The 23,656-nt window shown below is 41.6% G+C and overlaps 1 protein-coding gene across 1 annotated transcript in view; it reads right to left on the reverse strand.

Moving 5' to 3' along the window:
* Positions 1-23,656, reverse strand: part of LOC131957461 (HEAT repeat-containing protein 1) — a 48,912-nt gene that overhangs the window by 6,841 nt on the left and 18,415 nt on the right. Inside the window, exons 18-40 of the mRNA XM_059322296.1 lie at positions 23,423-23,594; positions 22,454-22,632; positions 21,435-21,626; positions 20,432-20,662; positions 17,832-17,960; positions 16,607-16,701; positions 16,249-16,386; positions 16,024-16,121; positions 15,036-15,157; positions 14,105-14,233; positions 12,965-13,231; positions 12,120-12,255; positions 11,759-11,928; positions 11,505-11,672; positions 9,338-9,481; positions 8,985-9,155; positions 6,367-6,545; positions 5,830-5,929; positions 5,336-5,415; positions 3,904-3,988; positions 3,427-3,561; positions 1,061-1,165; positions 400-470 (exon numbers count right to left, since the gene is read on the reverse strand). Coding sequence (XP_059178279.1) covers positions 400-470; positions 1,061-1,165; positions 3,427-3,561; positions 3,904-3,988; positions 5,336-5,415; positions 5,830-5,929; positions 6,367-6,545; positions 8,985-9,155; positions 9,338-9,481; positions 11,505-11,672; positions 11,759-11,928; positions 12,120-12,255; positions 12,965-13,231; positions 14,105-14,233; positions 15,036-15,157; positions 16,024-16,121; positions 16,249-16,386; positions 16,607-16,701; positions 17,832-17,960; positions 20,432-20,662; positions 21,435-21,626; positions 22,454-22,632; positions 23,423-23,594 — 3,296 coding nt within the window. The remainder of the gene's footprint in view (positions 1-399; positions 471-1,060; positions 1,166-3,426; positions 3,562-3,903; positions 3,989-5,335; positions 5,416-5,829; positions 5,930-6,366; positions 6,546-8,984; positions 9,156-9,337; positions 9,482-11,504; positions 11,673-11,758; positions 11,929-12,119; positions 12,256-12,964; positions 13,232-14,104; positions 14,234-15,035; positions 15,158-16,023; positions 16,122-16,248; positions 16,387-16,606; positions 16,702-17,831; positions 17,961-20,431; positions 20,663-21,434; positions 21,627-22,453; positions 22,633-23,422; positions 23,595-23,656) is intronic.

Consider the following 23,656-nt stretch of genomic DNA (forward strand, 5'->3'; position numbering starts at 1 on the left):
GATTGTATTACATGTGTCAAGGATTGTATTACAGATGTGACAAGGATTGTATTACATGTGTCAAGGATTGTATTGCAGATGTGTCAAGGATTGTATTACATGTGTCAAGGATTGTATTGCAGATGTGTCAAGGATTGTATTGCAGATGTGTCAAGGATTGTATTACATGTGTCAAGGATTGTATTGCAGATGTGTCAAGGATTGTATTGCAGATGTGTCAAGGATTGTATTACAGATGTGACAAGGATTGTATTACACATGTGTCAAGGATTGTATTACATGTGTCAAGGATTGTATTACATGTGTCAAGGATTGTATTACAGATGTGACAAGGATTGTATTACAGATGTGTCAAGGATTGTATTCCAGATGTTTAAAGAGATGACAGCTTGAACATACCCATCACATAGTCTGTAGAAGAACAAGACCCTCTCTTTGGCAACATCTTCTTCAACAGCCCAGTTGTAGATCTGTGGAGGGAAACATCAGTTGGGGTCATAATCATCAAACTGGGGTCATAATCAGCTCATCAAACTGGGGTCATAATAAGCTCATCAAACTGGGATCATAATCATCAAACTGGGATCATAATCAGCTCATCAAACTGGGATCATAATCAGCTCATCAAACTGGGGTCATAATCAGCTCATCAAACTGGGATCATTAACATAATCAGCTCATCAAACTGGGATCATAATCATCAAACTGGGATCATAATCAGCTCATCAAACTGGGATCATAATCAGCTCATCAAACTGGGGTCATAATAAGCTCATCAAACTGGGGTCATAATCATCAAACTGGGGTCATAATCAGCTCATCAAACTGGGATCATAATCATCAAACTGGGATCATAATCAGCTCATCAAACTGGGATCATAATCAGCTCATCAAACTGGGGTCATAATCAGCTCATCAAACTGGGATCATTAACATAATCAGCTCATCAAACTGGGGTCATAATCAGCTCATCAAACTGGGGTCATAATCAGCTCATCAAACTGGGATCATAATCAGCTCATCAAACTGGGATCTTAAACGAAATGAACAGTAAACTTACCTGAAGCAACATAGGTTTAAACTGGGCCTCAGAGAGTTTGAAGACAAGAGAGATAAAAGCCTCAATGACACAGCCTTCTATCACATCCAGGTCAGCAGCACTTATCTGGTGACAAATAATACAGGTCACACGTTTTAAGAGTATGGGGCTTGTTTTAAGAGTATGGGGCTTGTTTTAAGAGTATGGGGCTTGTTTTAAGAGTATGGGGCTTGTTTTAAGAGTATGGGGCTTGTTTTAAGAGTATGGGGCTTGTTTTAAGAGTATGGGGCTTGTTTTAAGAGTATGGGGCTTGTTTAAAGAGTATGGGGCTTGTTTTAAGAGTATGGGGCTTGTTTTAAGAGTATGGGGCTTGTTTTAAGAGTATGGGGCTTGTTTTAAGAGTATGGGGCTTGTTTTAAGAGTATGGGGCTTGTTTTAAGAGTATGGGGCTTGTTTAAAGAGTATGGGGCTTGTTTTAAGAGTATGGGGCTTGTTTTAAGAGTATGGGGCTTGTTTTAAGAGTATGGGGCTTGTTTTAAGAGTATGGGGCTTGTTTTAAGAGTATGGGGCTTGTTTTAAGAGTATGGGGCTCGTACAACTTTTTCAAAGTGAAATTCCAGAAAGTGTGCAGAAGTCAAATGAAGTCACAGTAGTTTAGGCATCAGGGTTAGGTATCAAATATTTAGTTGGGGTCACGATGAGTTCACACAAGTTTAGATATCAGTGACCATAGTTACAAGTAGGGGCAGGTTAGTCTAGCCCTTATTGTCAGCATTTGCAAATATTTAATAAACAAACGAATTAAAAATACAAATAGATAAATTATGCCTAAATTATTATATATAAAGTCACAGGCCTTTCCCATAATGTTTTGTTATGACTGCCTGACTGCAAACTTAATGTAAATAGGGGGTAAAATTGAGAGATCAACATTTCTATGGGCGATCATTCTTTCATTAAATAATTTGACATAGCCGTAACACACTCACAATCTCCCCCCCCCCCCTCCCATGAGATATAACAATCTACTCCACCCTCCCCTCCCAATGATATAGTAGCTGAGTGATTGTGTTTCTTCTGTAACCCAGCATAAACATCATAACAATAATTCTGTAGATCTGTGCAGCACGCAGGGAGAAAAAAATTGAAGTTAATTCATTAAAGAAATATAGACTCTATGGGAAATATAGACTCTATGGGAAATATAGACTCTATGGGAAATATAGACTCTATGGGAAATATAGACTCTATGGGAAATATAGACTCTATGGGAAATATAGACTCTATGGAAAAGTTTTGCTTTTAAAACTAGATTCCAGACTAAAAAATCCAGCCCAAAAGCTCGAGATTTTCCTCTTAAGTCTGAAATTCACTTTGCTAAATTCCAGACTGCCTACGAACCCTGAGATAAGGTCACACTTGGTTACATGTTTACAGAATAGGTTATATGTATACAGACTAGGTTATATGTATACAGACTAGGTTATATGTATACAGACTAGGTTATATGTATACAGACTAGGTTATATGTATACAGACTAGGTTATATGTATACAGACTAGGTTATATGTATACAGAATAGGTTATATGTATACAGACTAGGTTATATGTATACAGACTAGGTTATATGTATACAGACTAGGTTATATGTATACAGAATAGGTTATATGTATACAGAATAGGTTATATGTATACAGCAGGGGTCTCCAAACTACGGCCCGCGGGCCGGATGCGGCCCGCGAAGTCCTCTCATCCGGCCCGCGGAGATCTTTTTGTCCAAGGAAAAATCGCTTGTTGGTGATAGCGGAGGAACCTTTCCCAGAAAAATCAAAGACATGTCTGGAAGAAACTGGCCCCCGAACTGAACTTTGATAGTTAATGCGGCCCTCGTGCTGAAAAGTTTGGAGACCCCTGGTATACAGAATAGGTTATATGTATACAGAATAGGTTATATGTATACAGACTAGGTTATATGTATACAGACTAGGTAACACGTATACAGACTAGGCTATACATATACAGACTAGGTTATATGTATACAGACTAGGTTATATGTATACAGACTAGGTTATATGTATACAGACTAGGTTATATGTATACAGACTAGGTTATATGTATACAGACTAGGTAACATTTGGTTATATGTTTACAGACTAGGTTATATGTATTAACACGTATACAGACTAGGTTATATGTATACAGACTAGGTTATATGTATACAGACTAGGTTATATGTATACAGACTAGGTTATACGTATACAGACTAGGTTATATGTATACAGACTAGGTTATATGTATACAGACTAGGTTATATGTATACAGACCAGGTTATATGTATACAGACTAGGTTATACGTATACAGACTAGGTAACACCTTTGGTACAAACCTCTGTATGGGTAACTCTGAGATCGAAGCAGAAAAAGAAAAACTTGAGTAGATCTGATGAGAATGTGGTCAAGTCGTCTCTGGTCATCTTCACTATGTGGCTCTTCAGCATGGACAGGGCACATTCTGCACACGACTGAAAGGTGAACAACAAAAACTTCAAACAGTGACCACACGACTGAAAGGTGAACAACAAAAACTTCAAACAGTGACCACACTACTGTTTATCCTAGCAACCACACAAATATTTACCTCAACACAACCCTTACCCTAGCAACCACACAAATAATTACCTCAACACAACCCTTACCCTAGCAACCACACAAATAATTACCTCAACACAAGCCTTACCCTAGCAACCACACAAATAATTACCAAACCACAACCCTTACCCTAGCAACCACACAAATAATTACCAAACCACAACCACTACCCTAGCAAAAACAGCAGGATATACAAACAAAAATTATGTACTCACTGCCATCTGTTCCTTGAACTGGACAAAGCTTTTCTCCAGGACAGGAAGAAATGTTCGTGTTGGGGTGGCTGTTGCAAGGGTCCCACTAGTAGAGAGAGACATTAAATATAGAGCAACAACATCAGAGAGAGCAACAACATTAGAGAGACATTAAATATAGAGCAACAACATCAGAGAGACATTAAATATAGAGCAATATATAGTCCATCAAATGCCACCATCACCACTATCACCATAGCTCAGATGTCACCAGTCCATCAAATGCCACCATCACCATAACTCAGATGTCAACAGTCCATCAAATGCCACCATCACCATAGCTCAGATGTCACCAGTCCATCAAATGCCACCATCATCACTATTATCATAACTCAGATGTCACCAGTCCATCAAATGCCACCATCACCACTATTATCATAACTCAGATGTCACCGGTCCATCAAATGCCACCATCACTACCATAACTCAGATGTCAACAGTCCATCAAATGCCACCATCAACTAGCACCATAACTCAGATGTCACCAGTCCATCAAATGCCACCATCACCACCATAACTCAGATGTCAACAGTCCATCAAATGCCACCATCACCACTATCACCATAACTCAGATGTCACCAGTCCATAAAATGCCACCATCACCATAGCTCAGATGTCACCAGTCCATCAAATGCCACCATCATCACTATTACCATAACTCAGATGTCACCAGTCCATCAAATGCCACCATCAACTAGCACCATAACTCAGATGTCACCAGTCCATCAAATGCCACCATCACTACCATAACTCAGATGTCAACAGTCCATCAAATGCCACCATCAACTAGCACCATAACTCAGATGTCACCAGTCCATCAAATGCCACCATCACCACCATAACTCAGATGTCAACAGTCCATCAAATGCCACCATCACCATAACTCAGATGTCAACAGTCCATCAAATGCCACCATCACCATAACTCAGATGTCACCAGTCCATCAAATGCCACCATCACCACCATAACTCAGATGTCAACAGTCCATCAAATGCCACCATCACCATAACTCAGATGTCAACAGTCCATCAAATGCCACCATCACCATAACTCATATGTCACAAGTCCATCACATGCCACCATCAGCATAGCTCAGATGTCAACAGTCCATCAAATGCCATCACCACCATAACTCAGATGTCAACAGTCCATCAAATGCCACCATCACCATAACTCATATGTCACAAGTCCATCACATGCCACCATCACTATAACTCAGATGTCACCAGTCCATCAAATGCGACTATCACCATAACTCAGATGTCAACAGTCCATCAAATGCCATCATCACCATAACTCAGATGTCAACAGTCCACCAAATGCCACCATCACCACAACTCAGATGTCACCAGTCCATCTAACGCCAACAACTAGATAGTCAAATAGAACTCACCATATCAGCTTTAGTTTCTGTGACACTGTAGGTCTGTGAGCTTCTGGCTGGCTGCTGACAACTGAATGGATGACGCACACCTTAAGGAAACCAAGTCAAAACAAACTGGGGTCAAAGTTGAAAACATTGCAACTCATCCCTGATTGGTAAATGACATCTAACCATCCCTGGTGGGTAAATGGCATCTAACCATCCCTGGTGGGTAAATGACATCTAACCATCCCTGGTGGGTAAATGACATCTAACCATCCCTGGTGGGTAAATGACATATAACCATCCCTGGTGGGTAAATGACATCTAACCATCCCTGGTGGGTAAATGGCATCTAACCATCCCTGGTGGGTAAATGGCATCTAACCATCCCTGGTGGGTAAATGACATCTAACCATCCCTGGTGGGTAAATGACACCTAACCATCTATGATTAGTACTAAAGTCATAAAAGGTAAAGGATGTATTGACAAAGTGTAACAGTGTTTAACAAGAGAAACCTACTTGTACAAAAATGCTCAAGAGATAGGGGCTAAGAAACAAGGCTAGTGTTTCTATCATCTTCTGAAGGGAGCTCACAGCTGCCAATAGCAAAACTTCATTTCTGAAACACACAATGTCAGACAAAAGGGTGACAGGGAGAGGTGACAGATGTGTGATAGAGATGACAGATGTGTGAGAGAGATGACAGATGTGTGAGAGAGATGACAGATGTGTGAGAGAGATGACAGATGTGTGAGAGAGATGACAGATGTGTGAGAGAGATGACAGATGTGTGAGAGAGATGACATGTGTGAGAGAGATGACAGATGTGTGAGAGAGATGACAGATGTGTGAGACAGATGACAGATGTGTGAGAGAGATGACAGATGTGTGAGAGAGATGAGATGACAGATGTGTGAGAGAGATGAGAGATGTGTGAGAGAGATGAGAGATGTGTGAGAGAGATGAGAGATGTGTGAGAGAGATGACAGATGTGTGAGAGAGATGACAGATGTGTGAGAGAGATGACAGTTGTGTGAGAGTGTAAATAAAACTGACTGTGTGATGGCCTTGGACTGCAGATGATGGATGATTAATGGCATGAAGTCTCCCAGATACTGGACTGTGTGGACTGTGGTACTGCTGACTATCTCTGCTATACACAGCATACAGGAGGCTGAGACCAGTCCGTTCTTGTCTGCATGTCTGGTCAAGACTTTCACACAGACTTGCAGCACCTGCAGGTGATAGTCAGGCTGGCTTGAGGGGGCTACCTCACTTAATGAGGGTGCTACCTCACTTAATGAGGGGGCTACCTCACTTAATGAGGGGGCTACCTCATTTAATGAGGGGACTACCTCCCTTAATGAGGGGACTACCTCACTTAATGAGGGGGCTACCTCACTTAATGAGGGGGCTACCTCATTTAATGAGGGGACTACCTCCCTTAATGAGGGGACTACCTCACTTAATGAGGGGGCTACCTCATTAAATGAGGGGGCTACCTCATTTAATGAGGGGACTACCTCCCTTAATGAGGAGACTACCTCACTTAATGAGGGGGCTACCTCACTTAATGAGGAAACTACCTCACTTAATGAGGGGGCTACCTCACTTAATGAGGGGGCTACCTCCCTTAATGAGGGGACTACCTCACTTAATGAGGGGACTACCTAACTTAATGAGGGGGCTACCTCACTTAATGAGGGGACTACCTCACTTAATGAGGGGACTACCTCACTTAATGAGGGGGCTACCTCACTTAATGAGGGGGCTACCTCACTTAATGAGGGGGCTACCCCACTTAATGAGGGAGCTACCTCACTTAATGAGGTAGCTACCTCACTTAATGATGGAGCTACCTCAATTAATGAGGGGACTATTTCACTTAATGAGGGGACTACCTATCTTAATGAGGGGGCTACCTCACTGAATGAGGGGACAACCTCACTTAATGAGGGGACTACCTCACTTAATGAGGGGGCTACCTCACTTAATGATGGAGCTACCTCAATTAATGAGGGGAATATTTCACTTAATGAGGGGACTACCTATCTTAATGAGGGGGCTACCTCACTGAATGAGGGGACTACCTCACTTAATGAGGGGACTACCTCACTTAATGAGGAAACTACCTCACTTAATGAGGGGGCTACCTCACTTAATGAGGGGGCTACCTCCCTTAATGAGGGGACTACCTCACTTAACGAGGAAACTACCTCACTTAATGAGGGGGCTACCTCACTTAATGAGGGGGCTACCTCACTTAATGAGGGGGCTACCTCACTTAATGAGGGGGCTACCTCACTTAATGAGGGGACTACCTCACTTAATGAGGGGACTACCTAACTTAATGAGGGGGCTACCTCACTTAATGAGGGGACTACCTCACTTAATGAGGGGTCTACCTCACTTAATGAGGGGGCTACCTCACTTAATGAGGGGGCTACCTCACTTAATGAGGGGGCTACCCCACTTAATGAGGGAGCTACCTCTCTTAATGAGGTAGCTACCTCACTTAATGATGGAGCTACCTCAATTAATGAGGGGACTATTTCACTTAATGAGGGGACTACCTATCTTAATGAGGGGGCTAACTCACTGAATGAGGGGACTACCTCACTTAATGAGGGGACTACCTCACTTAATGAGGGGGCTACCTCACTTAATGATGGAGCTACCTCAATTAATGAGGGGACTATTTCACTTAATGAGGGGACTACCTATCTTAATGAGGGGGCTACCTCACTGAATGAGGGGACTACCTCACTTAATGAGGGGACTACCTCACTTAATGAGGGGGCTACCTCACTTAATGAGGGGGCTACCCCACTTAATGAGGGAGCTACCTCACTTAATGAGGTAGCTACCTCACTTAATGATGGAGCTACCTCAATTAATGAGGGGACTATTTCACTTAATGAGGGGACTACCTATCTTAATGAGGGGGCTACCTCACTGAATGAGGGGACTACCTCACTTAATGAGGGGACTACCTCACTTAATGAGGGAGCTACTTCACTTAATGAGGGAGCTACCTCAATTAATGAGGGAGCTACCTCAATTAATGAGGGGGCTATTTCACTTAATGAGGGGGCTACCTCACTTAATGAGGGGACTACCTATCTTAATGAGGGAGCTATTTCACTTAATGAGGGGGCTACCTCACTAAAAAAGGTGGCTACCTCACTTAATGGACTATCTCACTTAATAAGAGGGCTATCTCACTTAATGAGGGGACTACCTCACAGAATGAATGAGGGAGCTACCTCAATGAACATATGACAAATATGAAGTGCCTACCTCAATGAACATATGACAAATATGAAGTGACTACCTCAATGAACATATGACAAATATGAAGTGACTACCTCAATTAACATATGACAAATATGAAGTGCCTACCTCAATGAACATATGACAAATATGAAGTGACTACCTCAATGAACATATGACAAATATGAAGTGACTACCTCAATGAACATATGACAAATATGAAGTGCCTACCTCAATGAACATATGACAAATATGAAGTGACTACCTCAATGAACATATGACAAATATGAAGTGCCTACCTCAATGAACATATGACAAATATGAAGTGACTACCTCAATGAACATATGACAAATATGAAGTGACTACCCCACAGAACATATGACAAATATGATGTGACTACCTCAATGAACTGTTTGTGGTTCTTGGCTCCCAGGATACGACACAAAACTTTTAAGCTGTAAAGGCCAGTCTGGCCAATGAGCAGATCCTCTTCTTTAGACTTATCTCCCTTGACTAGAGACTGGTGCACAATACATTTCAGCCGTCCTGCCATTGTCACCAACATCTTGCTCTGAGAGAAAAAAACATTTTATACCAGCTTTAGGACATTCCCATTTTAACAGCCCTCATCATCAAGTGACAAGCTCAAACATTTTATACTAGCTTTAGGACATTCCCATTTTAACAGCCCTCATCATCAAGTGACAAGCTCACAACCCATGTGAAATAAAATAAAAAGGAGTAGAACCTGACCTGGCCACTGGTGATGTTGTCCTTGTAGTGCTGTAATTTGGTGTTGAGGAGTTCAATGGCGCGTTTCTGTACCAGCGGCAAGCTGTGGCCCATCAAACCAGACACAACTTCCATGAACATGGAGTCAGGCAGGAGATTCACAAGCTGCAACATCAAGGCTCAGTCAACAAGACAGCTCAGTCAACAAGACAGCTCAGTCAACAAGACAGCTCAGTCAACAAGACACTTCAGTCAACCAGACAGCTCAGTCAACAAGACAGCTCAGTCAACAAGACAGCTCAGTCAACAAGACAGCTCAGTCAAGAAGACAGCTCAGTCAACAGCCCAGTCAACAAGACAGCTCAGTCAACAAGACACTTCAGTCAACCAGACAGCTCAGTCAACAAGACAGCCCATTCAACAAGACAGCTCAGTCAACAAGACAGCTCAGTCAACAAGACAGCTCAGTCAACAGCCCAGTCAACAAGACAACTCAGTCAACAGCCCAGTCAACAAGACAGCTCAGTCAACAGCCCAGTCAACAAGACAGCCCAGTCAACAAGACAGCTCAGTCAACAAGACAGTCAACAAGACAGCTCAGTCAACAAGACAGCTCAGTCAACAAGACAGCTCAGTCAACAAGACAGCTCAGTCAACAGCCCAGTCAACAAGACAACTCAGTCAACAGCCCAGTCAACAAGACAGCTCAGTCAACAGCCCAGTCAACAAGACAGCCCAGTCAACAAGACAGCCCAGTCAACAAGACACTTCAGTCAACAAGACACTTCAGTCAACCAGACAGCTCAGTCAACAAGACAGCTCAGTCAACAAGACAGCTCAGTCAAGAAGACAGCTCAGTCAACAAGACAGCTCAGTCAACAGCCCAGTCAACAAGACAGCTCAGTCAACAAGACAGCCCAGTCAACAAGACAGCTCAGTCAACAAGACACTTCAGTCAACAAGACAGCTCAGTCAACAAGACAGCAGTCAACCAGACAGCTCAGTCAACAAGACAGCCCAGTCAACAAGACAGCCCAGTCAAGAAGACAGCTCAGTCAACAAGACAGTCAACAAGACAGCTCAGTCAACAAGACAGCTCAGTCAACAAGACAGCTCAGTCAACAGCCCAGTCAACAAGACAACTCAGTCAACAGCCCAGTCAACAAGACAGCTCAGTCAACAGCCCAGTCAACAAGACAGCTCAGTCAACAAGACAGCTCAGTCAACAAGACACTTCAGTCAACAAGACACTTCAGTCAACAAGACAGCTCAGTCAACAAGACAGCAGTCAACCAGACAGCTCAGTCAACAAGACAGCCCATTCAACAAGACAGCTCAGTCAACAAGACAGCTCAGCCAACAAGACAGCTCAGCCAACAAGACAGCTCAGTCAACAAGACAGCTCAGTCAACAAGACAGCTCAGTCAACAAGACAGCTCAGTCAACAAGACAGCTCAGTCAACAGCCCAGTCAACAAGACAGCTCAGTCAACAGCCCAGTCAACAAGACAGCTCAGTCAACAAGACAGCTCAGTCAACAAGACAGTCAACAAGACAGTCAACAAGACAGCTCAGTCAACAGCCCAGTCAACAAGACAGCCCAGTCAACAAGACAGCTCAGTCAACAAGACACTTCAGTCAACAAGACAGCTCAGTCAACAAGACAGCAGTCAACCAGACAGCTCAGTCAACAAGACAGCCCATTCAACAAGACAGCTCAGTCAACAAGACAGCTCAGTCAACAAGACAGCTCAGTCAACAAGACAGCTCAGTCAACAAGACAGCTCAGTCAACAGCCCAGTCAACAAGACAGCTCAGTCAACAGCCCAGTCAACAAGACAGCTCAGTCAACAGCCCAGTCAACAAGACAGCAGTCAACCAGACAGCTCAGTCAACAAGACAGCCCAGTCAACAAGACAGCCCAGTCAACAAGACAGCTCAGTCAACAAGACAGCTCAGTCAACAAGACAGCCCATTCAACAAGACAGCTCAGTCAACAAGACAGCCCAGTCAACAAGACAGCTCAGTCAACAAGACAGCTCAGTCAACCAGACAGCTCAGTCAACAAGACAGCCCATTCAACAAGACAGCTCAGTCAACAAGACAGCTCAGTCAACAAGACACTTCAGTCAACAAGACAGCTCAGTCAACAAGACAACTGTATACTGTCAACCTTTCCCATGACTTACACTATCCATGAGATCTTGACTTTTATTGAGTAAAATCCTCCAAAACCTTGCACTACTTGTGTCTTTATGTTGGTCATGTGACACAGTCACCTGACCAATCAAGCGAAGAATGGTTTCCATGAGACTCTGATAACCTTTAAGGAAAAGGCTAGGCTCTGCCTCTGCCATCTGCAACAGTAAGTTTGTGTTTGATTGATAAATGGGCTAGCTAAAGCTCTAAGTCACTTACCAATGAATCTAAGCCAGATATTTACCTGGGCCACTAGGTGTTGGCTGCCAACCAAATGATGAACAGCAAAGACTGTAGCAAACTTAAAATGCCTGAGCTGCTTGGCTGAATGGTAAGGCACGCTAAAGATCTCCATCTCCTCCACACTCATGTCCTCTAGATTCAGGCTTGCTTTGTCAAGCTGGAGTACCTGAGCTGAAACCAGACAAGTTCATTACCATATGCCCCTGTCATTACCATATGCCCCTGTCATTACCATATGCCCCTGTCATTACCATAAGCCCCTGTCATTGCCATATGCCCCTGTCATTGCCATATGCCCCTGTCATTACAAACCAGCCAAATGTCATCTAACCCCTCTATGTGCCAGTAAAGTGCTAACTTACTGCCCAGTTTTTCTTCAGGCAACCTCAGCATGTAGTCAACAGCCTTCTGATAGCACTGCAGCAATTGGGGGCTGGAGAACTTCTCTGTCAGACTTGTCAGGAATTCCAGGTCAGTGGTGGCCAGTGGTCCGGCATTCTGTGGGAGGTACATGACCAGTGGCAACAAGAGATTAATCAGTGTCAACAGAAGAAAGAGATTAATCAGTGTCAACAAGAAAGAGATTAACCAGTGTCAACAAGAAAGAGATTAATCAGTGTCAACAAGAAAGAGATTAATCAGTGTCAACAAGAAAGAGATTAATCAGTGTCAACAGAAGAAAGAGATTAACCAGTGGCAACAGAAGTAAGAGATTAACCAGTGTCAACAAGAAAGAGATTAACCAGTGGCAACAGAAGTAAGAGATTAACCAGTGTCAACAAGAAAGAGATTAATCAGTGTCAACAAGAAAGAGATTAACCAGTGGCAACAGAAGTAAGAGATTAACCAGTGTCAACAAGAAAGAGATTAATCAGTGTCAACAAGAAAGAGATTAACCAGTGTCAACAGAAGAAAGAGATTAACCAGTGTCAACAAGAAAGAGATTAACCAGTGTCAACAAGAAAGAGATTAACCAGTGTCAACAGAAGAAAGAGATTAACCAGTGTCAACAAGAAAGAGATTAACCAGTGTCAACAAGAAAGAGATTAACCAGTGTCAACAAGAAAGAGATTAACCAGTGTCAACAGAAGAAAGAGATTAACCAGTGTCAACAGAAGAAAGAGATTAACCAGTGTCAACAGAAAGAGATTAACCAGTGTCAACAAGAAAGAGATTAACCAGTGTCAACAAGAATATAAATCCAGACCTTGACATCATGCACCTCCTCCAGCGTACCCCTGACTGTGACGCTCTCAATGAACAACAAGACCAGCCTCCACAGGTAGCTGTCTGCTCCTAGGATGCTGACCAACTTTTCAAACAGCATCAACCTTCTGTGGGAGGGGATGTGGGGGATGGCATCCACAAAGACACGCAACACCACAGTCAGCATGTCCTGACATCCAGCAGCTTGGGCCTTGGTTACAGACTTCTCCCTCAAGCCTGGTTTGTCTTTACTTTTTTCTTGGGCAGCCTGGGGACATTAGGTTCATCAAGTTACAGGAAGTAGGTCAATGGTCAAATAGTAAGTAGGTCAGTGCTCAGGTGGTAAGTAGGTCAATGGACATGCACTAAGTAGGTCATGCTCAGACAGTAAGTGGCTGCAAGGGTCAGACATATTAGTAGGCCATGGTCAATGGTCAGATATTAAGTAGACTATAGTCAATGGTCAGATATTAAGCAGACTATGTAAGTGGGTCAGTGGTCAGATATTAAGTAGGTTATGGTCAATGGTCAGACATTAAGTAGACTATGGTCAATGGTCAGACATTAAGTAGACTATGGTCAGTGGTCAGATATTAAGTAGGCTATGGTCAGTGGTCAGATATTAAGGGTCAGTGGTCAGATATTAAGTAGGCTATGTAAGTGGGTCAGTGGTCAGATATTAAGTAGGTTATGGTCAATGGTCAGACATTAAGTAGACTATGGTCAATGGTCAGACATTAAGTAGACTATGGTCAGTGGTCAGATATTAAGTAGGCTATGGTCAGTGGTCAGATATTAAGGGTCAGTGGTCAGATATTAAGGAGGCTATGGTCAGTGGTCAGACATTAAGTAGGCTATGGTCAGTGGTCAGATATTTAGTAGACTATGTAAGTGGGTCAATGGTCAGATATTAAGTAGGTTATGGTCAGTGGTCAGATATTAAGTAGACTATGGTCAGTGGTCAGATATTAAGTAGACTATGGTCAGTGGTCAGACATTAAGTAGACTATGTAAGTGGGTCAATGGTCAGATATTAAGTAGGTTATGGTCAGTGGTCAAACATTAAGTAGACTGTGTAAGTGGGTCAATGGTCAGATATTAAGTAGGTTATGGTCAGTGGTCAAACATTAAGTAGACTGACCATAATGAGAGCTGGTATAACATTGTCCAGAATCTTGCCAATGACATGGAAGCTGTAAGCGTCATCTTGGCGGAGAATGCTGGTCCCCATAAATGTAAACACGGACATCATATTGTGTAGAAGTAAACCCTAAATATAAACACAGACATCATATTGTGTAGAAGTAAACCCTAAATATAAACACGGACATCATATTGTGTAGAAGTAAACCCTAAATATAAACACGGACATCATATTGTGTAGAAGTAAACCCTAAATATAAACACAGATATCATATTGTGTAGAAGTAAACCCTAAATATAAACACGGACATCATATTGTGTAGAAGAAAACCCTAAATATAAACACAGACATCATATTGTGTAGAAGTAAACCCTAAATATAAACACAGACATCATATTGTGTAGAAGTAAACCCTAAATATAAACACAGACATCATATTGTGTAGAAGTAAACCCTAAATGTAAACACGGACATCATATTGTGTAGAAGTAAACCCTAAATATAAACACGGACACCATATTGTGTAGAAGTAAACCCTAAATGTAAACACGGACATCATATTGTGTAGAAGTAAACCCTAAATATAAACACAGACATAGACATTATATTGTGTAGAAGTAAACCCTAAATATAAACACGGACATAGACATTATATTGTGTAGAAGTAAACCCTAAATATAAACACAGACATCATATTGTGTAGAAGTAAACCCTAAATATAAACACAGACATCCTATTTTGTAGAAGTAAACCCTAAATGTAAACACAGACATCATATTGTCTAGAGCGAAACCCTAAATATAAACACGGACATAGACATTATATTGTGTAGAAGTAAACCCTTAATGTAAACACGGACATCATATTGTGTAAAAGTAAATAAACTCAAAACAACCTTCAGATTAACTATAATTCTGTGTCAACTTACTGGAGCTATCTTGGCAGCTGAGCTAAGGAGCAGCAATGCTTGATGGTGTGTGTGGGGGTTGTCTGAGCTCCTGATACAATTCACAATCAGATCCATGTTCAGGTGCTCTCCCTTCACATGCTCTATGGTGGAACATTTTTGTCAAAACCTTTCAGTCAAACATTTTTGTCAAATTTTTTCTGTCGAACATTTTTGTCAAATTTTTTCTGTCGAACATTTTTGTCAAAACTTTTCTGTCGAACATTTTTGTCAAAACCTTTCAGTCGAACATTTTTGTCAAAACTTTTCTGGCGAACATTTTTGTCAAAACTTTTCTGTCGAACATTTTTGTCAAAACTTTTCAGTCGAACATGTTTGTCAAAACTTTTCAGTCGAACATTTCTTTCAAAACTTTTCAGTGGACAATTTTTGTCAAAACTTTTCAGTGGACAATTTTTGTCAATACTTTTCCGTAGACAATTTTTGTGAAAACATTTCTGTGGAACATTTTGATGCAACTTTTTTCACATTTAAATCAAACAAATTTTTTAGAGAGGTGAAAGACTAGGTAAAAAAAATTTCCATGAGAAAACACATTGCATACTGGCCATAGTTAATTCATGTAATAAGGATGGGCCCAGTAAACACAGAGGGTCCTAGTAAATAAACAGCAAGGGCCCCAGTAAACACAGAGGGTCCTAGTAAATACAGAGGGTCCTAGTAAATAAACAGCAAGGACCCCAGTAAACACAGAGGGTCCTAGTAAATAAACAGCAAGGGCCCCAGTAAACAGAGGGTCCCACTAAATAAACAGCAAGGGCCCCAGTAAACACAGAGGGTCCTAGTTAATAAACAGCAAGGGCCCCAGTAAACACAGAGGGTCCTAGTAAATAAACAGCAAGGGCCCCAGTAAACACAGAGGGTCCCAGTAAATAAACAGCAAGGGCCCCAGTAAACAGAGGGTCCCACTAAATAAACAGCAAGGGCCCCAGTAAAAAGATGTCCTCACCTTCTGCCTGTAGACTGCGAGCACAGATGGCGCTGATGGTACCCAGAATCAGCTGCTTCATGTATTCTCCAGATCCTTTGTCTTCCACATCCAGCACCCTGCAATTGTTTTGGTTGGTGAAGAATCAGTTTTCAAATGGTCATTACTACTTAGAAAATATCACTGCTACATTGAATAGACATTGAATCTACTGATGATTGAAGAAATGGCCAGACAGTGTCTCACCTCCCCAGGACCCTGAAGGCCAGTGGAACAATGGCTACAGGCTGGAGGATTTTCTTCTTGTTCTGGATCATCTCAAACAGGTGTCTGATACGCTGCCAGGGCCTGCAGTCTAGTTCCAACTCCACACTACCCGCATGCCTGAAATAGACGTTTCTCATGTATATACTTTTGATTAACTCCTGAAATATACGTTTCTAATGTATATACTGTATATACAACAAATCTCTCACTAGATCATACATTCTTTAGTAGAGGTTTTTTGTGGAGAGGTTTTTTATCGAGAGTTTTTGTGAGTTTTGAGATTAGCGTTTTTGTGAGTTTTGAGAGTAGAGTTTTTGTTAGTTTTGAGACTACTTACATTTTTTGTCTTTTCACCTCCCGTATGGAGCCAGCTGATGACTCACACAAGACAGACTGCAACTCATCCGTGATTAAACTTGACTCCAACGTCATCTACCAGCAGGTTCATACAAAACTATTTCATTAAACTTGACCCCAGCAAGTTCATACAAAACTATTTCATTAAACTTGACCCCAGCAAGTTCATACAAAACTATTTCATTAAACTTGACCCCAGCAAGTTCATACAAAACTATTTCATTAAACTTGACCCCAGCAGGTTCATACAAAACTATTTCATTAAACTTGACCCCAGCAAGTCCATACAAAACTATTTCATTAAACTTGACCCCAGCAAGTTCATACAAAACTATTTCATTAAACTTGACCCCAGCAAGTTCATACAAAACTATTTCATTAAACTTGACCCCAGCAGGTTCATACAAAACTATTTCATTAAACTTGACCCCAGCAAGTTCATACAAAACTATTTCATTAAACTTGACCCCAGCAAGTTCATACAAAACTATTTCATTAAACTTGACCCCAGCAAGTTCATACAAAACTATTTCATTAAACTTGACCCCAGCAAGTTCATACAAAACTATTTCATTAAACTTGACCCCAGCAAGTTCATACAAAACTATTTCATTAAACTTGACCCCAGCAGGTTCATACAAAACTATTTCATTAAACTTGACCCCAGCAAGTTCATACAAAACTATTTCATTAAACTTGACCCCAGCAGGTTCATACAAAACTATTTCATTAAACTTGACCCCAGCAAGTTCATACAAAACTATTTCATTAAACTTGACCCCAGCAAGTTCATACAAAACTATTTCATTAAACTTGACCCCAGCAAGTTCATACAAAACTATTTCATTAAACTTGACCCCAGCAAGTTCATACAAAACTATTTCATTAAACTTGACCCCAGCAAGTTCATACAAAACTATTTCATTAAACTTGACCCCAGCAAGTTCATACAAAACTATTTCATTAAACTTGACCCCAGCAAGTTCATACAAAACTATTTCATTAAACTTGACCCCAGCAAGTTCATACAAAACTATTTCATTAAACTTGACCCCAGCAAGTTCATACAAAACTTTTTCATTAATATCAATCTTAACTTAGACACTGTCATACTTACACCATGATTAGTTAGATAGCCTTAATGACACTATTGTCAATTTGTCACAGTGACACTGACACAGCTGTCAGTGAGATGTCATACTTACATGCTTGACAACCTTCCGACACTGTCTAGCCACATCTGCATCTCGAGTATCAGTCACAATGTTGACAAGTTCTTTAAACACACTCTGGCGGGAGGGGTGGGGCAGGGCAGCCATAAACTTGCTGCTGAGCTGCATCAAGAGACACAAGATTTGGTGCAGGATGAAGAGACACAAGAGATGGTGCAGGATGAAGAGACACAAGAGATGGTGCAGGATTAAGAGACACAAGAGATGGTGCAGGACGAAGAGACACAAGATTTGATGCAGGGTGAAGAGACACAAGATTTGGTGCAGGATGAAGAGACACAAGATTTGGTGCAGGATGAAGAGACACAAGATTTAGTGCAGGATGAAGAGACACAAGATTTAGTGCAGGATGAAGAGACAAGATTTAGTGCAGGATGAAGAGACACAAGATTTGGTGCAGGATGAAGAGACACAATATTTGGTGCAGGATGAAGAGACACAAGAGATGGTGCAGGATGAAGAGACACAAGATTTGATGCAGGATGAAGAGACACAATATTTGGTGCAGGATGAAGAGACACAAGATTTGATGCAGGATGAAGAGACACAAGATTTGATGCAGGATGAAGAGACACAAGATTTGGTGCAGGATGAAGAGACACAAGATTTGGTGCAGGATGAAGAGACACAAGATTTGGTGCAGGATGAAGACACACAAGATTTGGTGCAGGATGAAGAGACACAAGAGATGGTGCAGGATGAAGAGACACAAGAGATGGTGCAGGATGAAGAGACACAAGATTTGGTGCAGGGTGAAGAGACACAAGATTTGGTGCAGGATGAAGAGACACAAGATTTGGTGCAGGATGAAGAGACACAAGAGATGGTGCAGGATGAAGAGACACAAGAGATGGTGCAGGATGAAGAGACACAAGATTTGGTGCAGGATGAAGAGACACAAGAGATGGTGCAGGATGAAGAGACACAAGATTTGGTGCAGGATGAAGAGACACAAGATTTGGTGCAGGATGAAGAGACACAAGATTTGGTGCAGGATGAAGAGACACAAGAGATGGTGCAGGATGAAGAGACACAAGATTTGGTGCAGGATGAAGAGACACAAGATTTGGTGCAGGATGAAGAGACACAAGATTTGGTGCAGGATGAAGAGACACAAGAGATGGTGCAGGATGAAGAGACACAAGATTTGGTGCAGGATGAAGAGACACAAGATTTGGTGCAGGATGAAGAGACACAAGAGATGGTGCAGGATGAAGAGACACAAGAGATGGTGCAGGATTAAGAGACACAAGAGATGGTGCAGGACGAAGAGACACAAGATTTGATGCAGGACGAAGAGACACAAGATTTGGTGCAGGATGAAGAGACACAAGATTTGGTGCAGGATGAAGAGACACAAGATTTGGTGCAGGATGAAGAGACACAAGATTTGGTGCAGGATGAAGAGACACAAGATTTAGTGCAGGATGAAGAGACACAAGATTTAGTGCAGGATGAAGAGACAAGATTTAGTGCAGGATGAAGAGACACAAGATTTGGTGCAGGGTGAAGAGACACAAGATTTGGTGCAGGATGAAGAGACACAAGATTTGGTGCAGGATGAAGAGACACAAGATTTGGTGCAGGATGAAGAGACACAAGATTTGGTGCAGGGTGAAGAGACACAAGATTTGGTGCAGGATGAAGAGACACAAGATTTGATGCAGGATGAAGAGACAAGATTTGATGCAGGATGAAGAGACACAAGATTTGGTGCAGGATGAAGAGACACAAGATTTGGTGCAGGATGAAGAGACACAAGATTTGGTGCAGGATGAAGAGACACAAGATTTGGTGCAGGATGAAGAGACACAAGATTTGGTGCAGGATGAAGAGACACAAGATTTGGTGCAGGATGAAGAGACACAAGATTTGGTGCAGGATGAAGAGACAAAAGACAAAACTGGACTGATTGATATGTTGAGAGCTGCCTTAGATCAATAATTATCAGCAGTTTTATGTTAAATGCAGAGTAAAATGGCTCTCTAATAGAAGATAGGACATCTTTTATTATTTTCTAACACCATATAGCATCCTTTTCTATGCTTCTTGGTGGCCATTTCAGGCCTAGACATTATGCTATAGGGAGAGTCAACTTTAAACATAGACATATTGAGCTATAGGGAGAGTCAACTTTAAACATAGACATATTGAGCTCTAGGGAGAGTCAACTTTAAACATAGACATATTGAGCTATAGGGAGAGTCAACTTTAAACATAGACATATTGAGCTATAGGGAGAGTCAACTTTAAACATAGACATATTGAGCTTAAGTAAATTTTATTACAAAGACATATTGAGCTTAAGTAAACTTTAAACATAGACATATTGAGCTATAAGTGAACCTTAAACATAGACATATTGAGCTCTAGGGAGAGTCAACTTCAAACAGACATATTGAGCTATAAGTGAACTTTAAACATAGACATATTGAGCTCTAGGGAGAGTCAACTTTAAACATAGACATATTGAGCTATAAGTGAACTTTAAACATAGACATATTGAGCTCTAGGGAGAGTCAACTTTAAACATAGACATATTGAGCTCTAGGGAGAGTCAAGGTGTGGCTTACCTGGTGTAGAGCCAGCTGCTGGGTGGTCTGACCTGCGGCCACCATGGGGCAGGTGAGTGCTGTCAGCAGGACATTCAGGCCCTCAGCCGTGATACACACAGCAGTGGCTGGGGTCAGGTGTTTGAGCAACAGGGCTGTCATGTCCTGCTCTTCAGGGGTCAACACGGCTGCTTCCTGATCCCTGGACTTTAGCACTGCACCAAGCACACGCAGCAGGGATGGGAAACTTTCCTGGTGAGCACATCAAGGTAGGTGGTGAGTACATCAAGGTAGGTGGTGAGCACATTAACAAGGTATGTGGTGAGCACAGTAACAAGGTAGGTGGTGAGCACATTAACAAGGTAGGTGGTGAGCACAGTAACAAGGTAGGTGGTGAGCACATTAACAAGGTAGGTGGTGAGCACATTAACAAGGTAGGTGGTGAGCACAGTAACAAGGTAGGTGGTGAGCACATTAACAAGGTATGTGGTGAGCACATCAAGGTAGGTGGTGAGTACATTAACAAGGTAGGTGGTGAGCACATCAAGGTAGGTGGTGAGCACATTAACAAGGTATGTGGTGAGCACATCAAGGTAGGTGGTGAGCACATTAACAAGGTAGGTGGTGAGCACATCAAGGTAGGTGGTGAGTACATTAAGGTATGTGGTGAGCACATTAACAAGTTTGCTTGTGCAATTTCACTACAAATTGGTTAGTATTCTACTTCTTAAATTTTAAAGAATGTGTATAACCTGCGTACAACATCATCAAGCTAGTGTGGACAACTTACAACATCATCAAGCTAGTGTGGAAAACTTACAACATCATCAAGTTAGTGTGGACAACTTACAAAAGCAAGTTAGTGTGGACAACTTACAACATTAAGTTAGTGTGGACAACTTACAACATCATCAAGCTAGTGTGGACAACTTACAACATCATCAAGCTAGTGTGGACAACTTACAACATCATCAAGCTAGTGTGGACAACTTACAACATCATCAAGCTAGTGTGGACAACTTACAACATCATCAAGCTTGTCAAGTGCAGTCAGCAGCCCAACTTTGACAAGTGCAGGAGTTTGACTGAGTTCCAGGAGATGGAGGAGATAGTTCAAGGTCTTGGTGTGTGCTGGTAGGTTGCTGTTGTTCCTCTTGCGTTTTGGTGAGGCTTGGGATGGTTTTCTCTCCTCACCAACCAAAACTCTGGCTAAAATCTGGAGAATTTTTTTTGTTTTAGAGAGACATTTCACACAAATTTAATTGTCACAGCTAATGTTAAAAAAACTCCAGTTCAGCTGGTTATGTAATCATTATATCAACATCTATAAAGCTGCCTCTGTGGTTGACAAGTGATAAAGGGAACACAAATAGGGGGCACCAGATTGGTCTAACCACAAATAGGGGCACCAGATTGGTCTAACCACAAATAGGGGCACCAGATTGGTCTAACCACAAATAGAGGGCACAAGATTGGTCTAACCACAAATAGAGGGCACAAGATTGGTCTAACCACAAATAGGGGGACCAGATTGGTCTAACCACAAATAGGGGCACAAGATTGGTCTAACCACAAATAGAGGGCACCAGATTGGTCTAACCACAAATAAGGGCACCAGATTGGCCAAACCAATTTTTCAATTGGCAACTTTAATTATCTAAATAAAAAATTTTTAAAATACATCTTGAAAGAAGTGAGTCACAGTTCTTTGCACAATTAAATGTGCGTTATTAAATATGAATATGTCTATACATTTTTATTAACATTTTTTTTTTACATAATAATTTTATCTACTTCAGTACACATTTTAAAATTCTGAAATTTTCTGAAATCTGGTTTTATACAAGAATATAAAAAAAATTATACAAACTTGTAAAAATGGGTTCAATTTTTGTAGTATATACATAACATACATATAAAAGGCAATAAAAAACTATATAATTTATAAGCACTGCAAGGTGGTACTTAACTGGTATATAAGAAGTAAGTGTTAGACCATTTTTGTAGTTTTTCATACTGTAAACCACTAGACTGTCAACTTACTGTAGAGAAAAATGTTTGGTCTTGTGTGATCTCTTGCTTGTAACTCAGTAGTCTCTCAACAAGCCACTGGCATGAAGCCTCCACTGGTAGCTCAGAGCTCAATGTCCCCATGATTGTCAAGGCTGTTTTCCTGACTAGTTCAAATTTACTGGACAGCAGCATAAGTAGGCAGGGTAGCACTAGAAGATGGTAATAATACTGTACGAAGGTAGCACTACAAGATGGTAATAAAACTGTATGAAGGTAGCACTAGAAGATGGTAATAAAACTGTATGAAGGTAGCACTAGAAGATGGTAATAAAACTGTATGAAGGTAGCACTACAGGATGGTAAGGCAGTGATTGTAGGTAGCACTACAGGATGGCAAGGCAGTGATTGTAGGTAGCACTACAGGATGGCAAGGCAGTGATTGTAGGTAGCACTACAGGATGGTAAGGCAGTGATTGTAGGTAGCACTACAGGATGGTAAGGCAGTGATTGTAGGTAGCACTACAGGATGGCAAGGCAGTGATTGTAGGTAGCACTACAGGATGGTAAGGCAGTGATTGTAGGTAGCACTACAGGATGGTAAGGCAGTGATTGTAGGTAGCACTACAGGATGGTAAGGCAGTGATTGTAGGTAGCACTACAGGATGGTAAGGCAGTAATTGTAGGTAGCACTACAAGATGGTAAGGCAGTGATTGTAGGTAGCACTACAAGATGGTAAGGCAGTGATTGTAGGTAGCACTACAGGATGGCAAGGCAGTGATTGTAGGTAGCACTACAGGATGGTAAGGCAGTGATTGTAGGTAGCACTACAAGATGGTAAGGCAGTGAATGAAGGTAGCACTACAGGATGGTAATGTAGTGTGTAAAGGTAGCAGTACAGGATGGTAATGTAGTGTGTGAAGGTAGCACTACAGGATGGTAATGTAGTGTGTGAAGGCTAATGTTTTGCACATAGTGAACTGCTGGACAAAGCCACTGACCAGGTGTAGGATCAGACATGACCAAGGTCTTCTCTGCACGTGTCAAGGAGGTAACGTAGACACAGGCAAACTGCAGCATCCTTGCACGCTGCACACAGCTGACTCCATCTTTGTCTCTTGACATCATCATCATGCACAAGAACTTCATCAACTCACGGGCGCTCTCAAAAATCTGAAAGAAATAAAAATCTTATTTAAATATTTACTAGGGCTAACTTAAAACCAACAAAATTC

Source organism: Physella acuta, unplaced genomic scaffold (genome assembly GCF_028476545.2).
Source record: "Physella acuta isolate Inbredline_101_S28 unplaced genomic scaffold, ASM2847654v3 ptg000081l, whole genome shotgun sequence".
Taxonomy (NCBI): Eukaryota; Metazoa; Mollusca; class Gastropoda; family Physidae; genus Physella; species Physella acuta.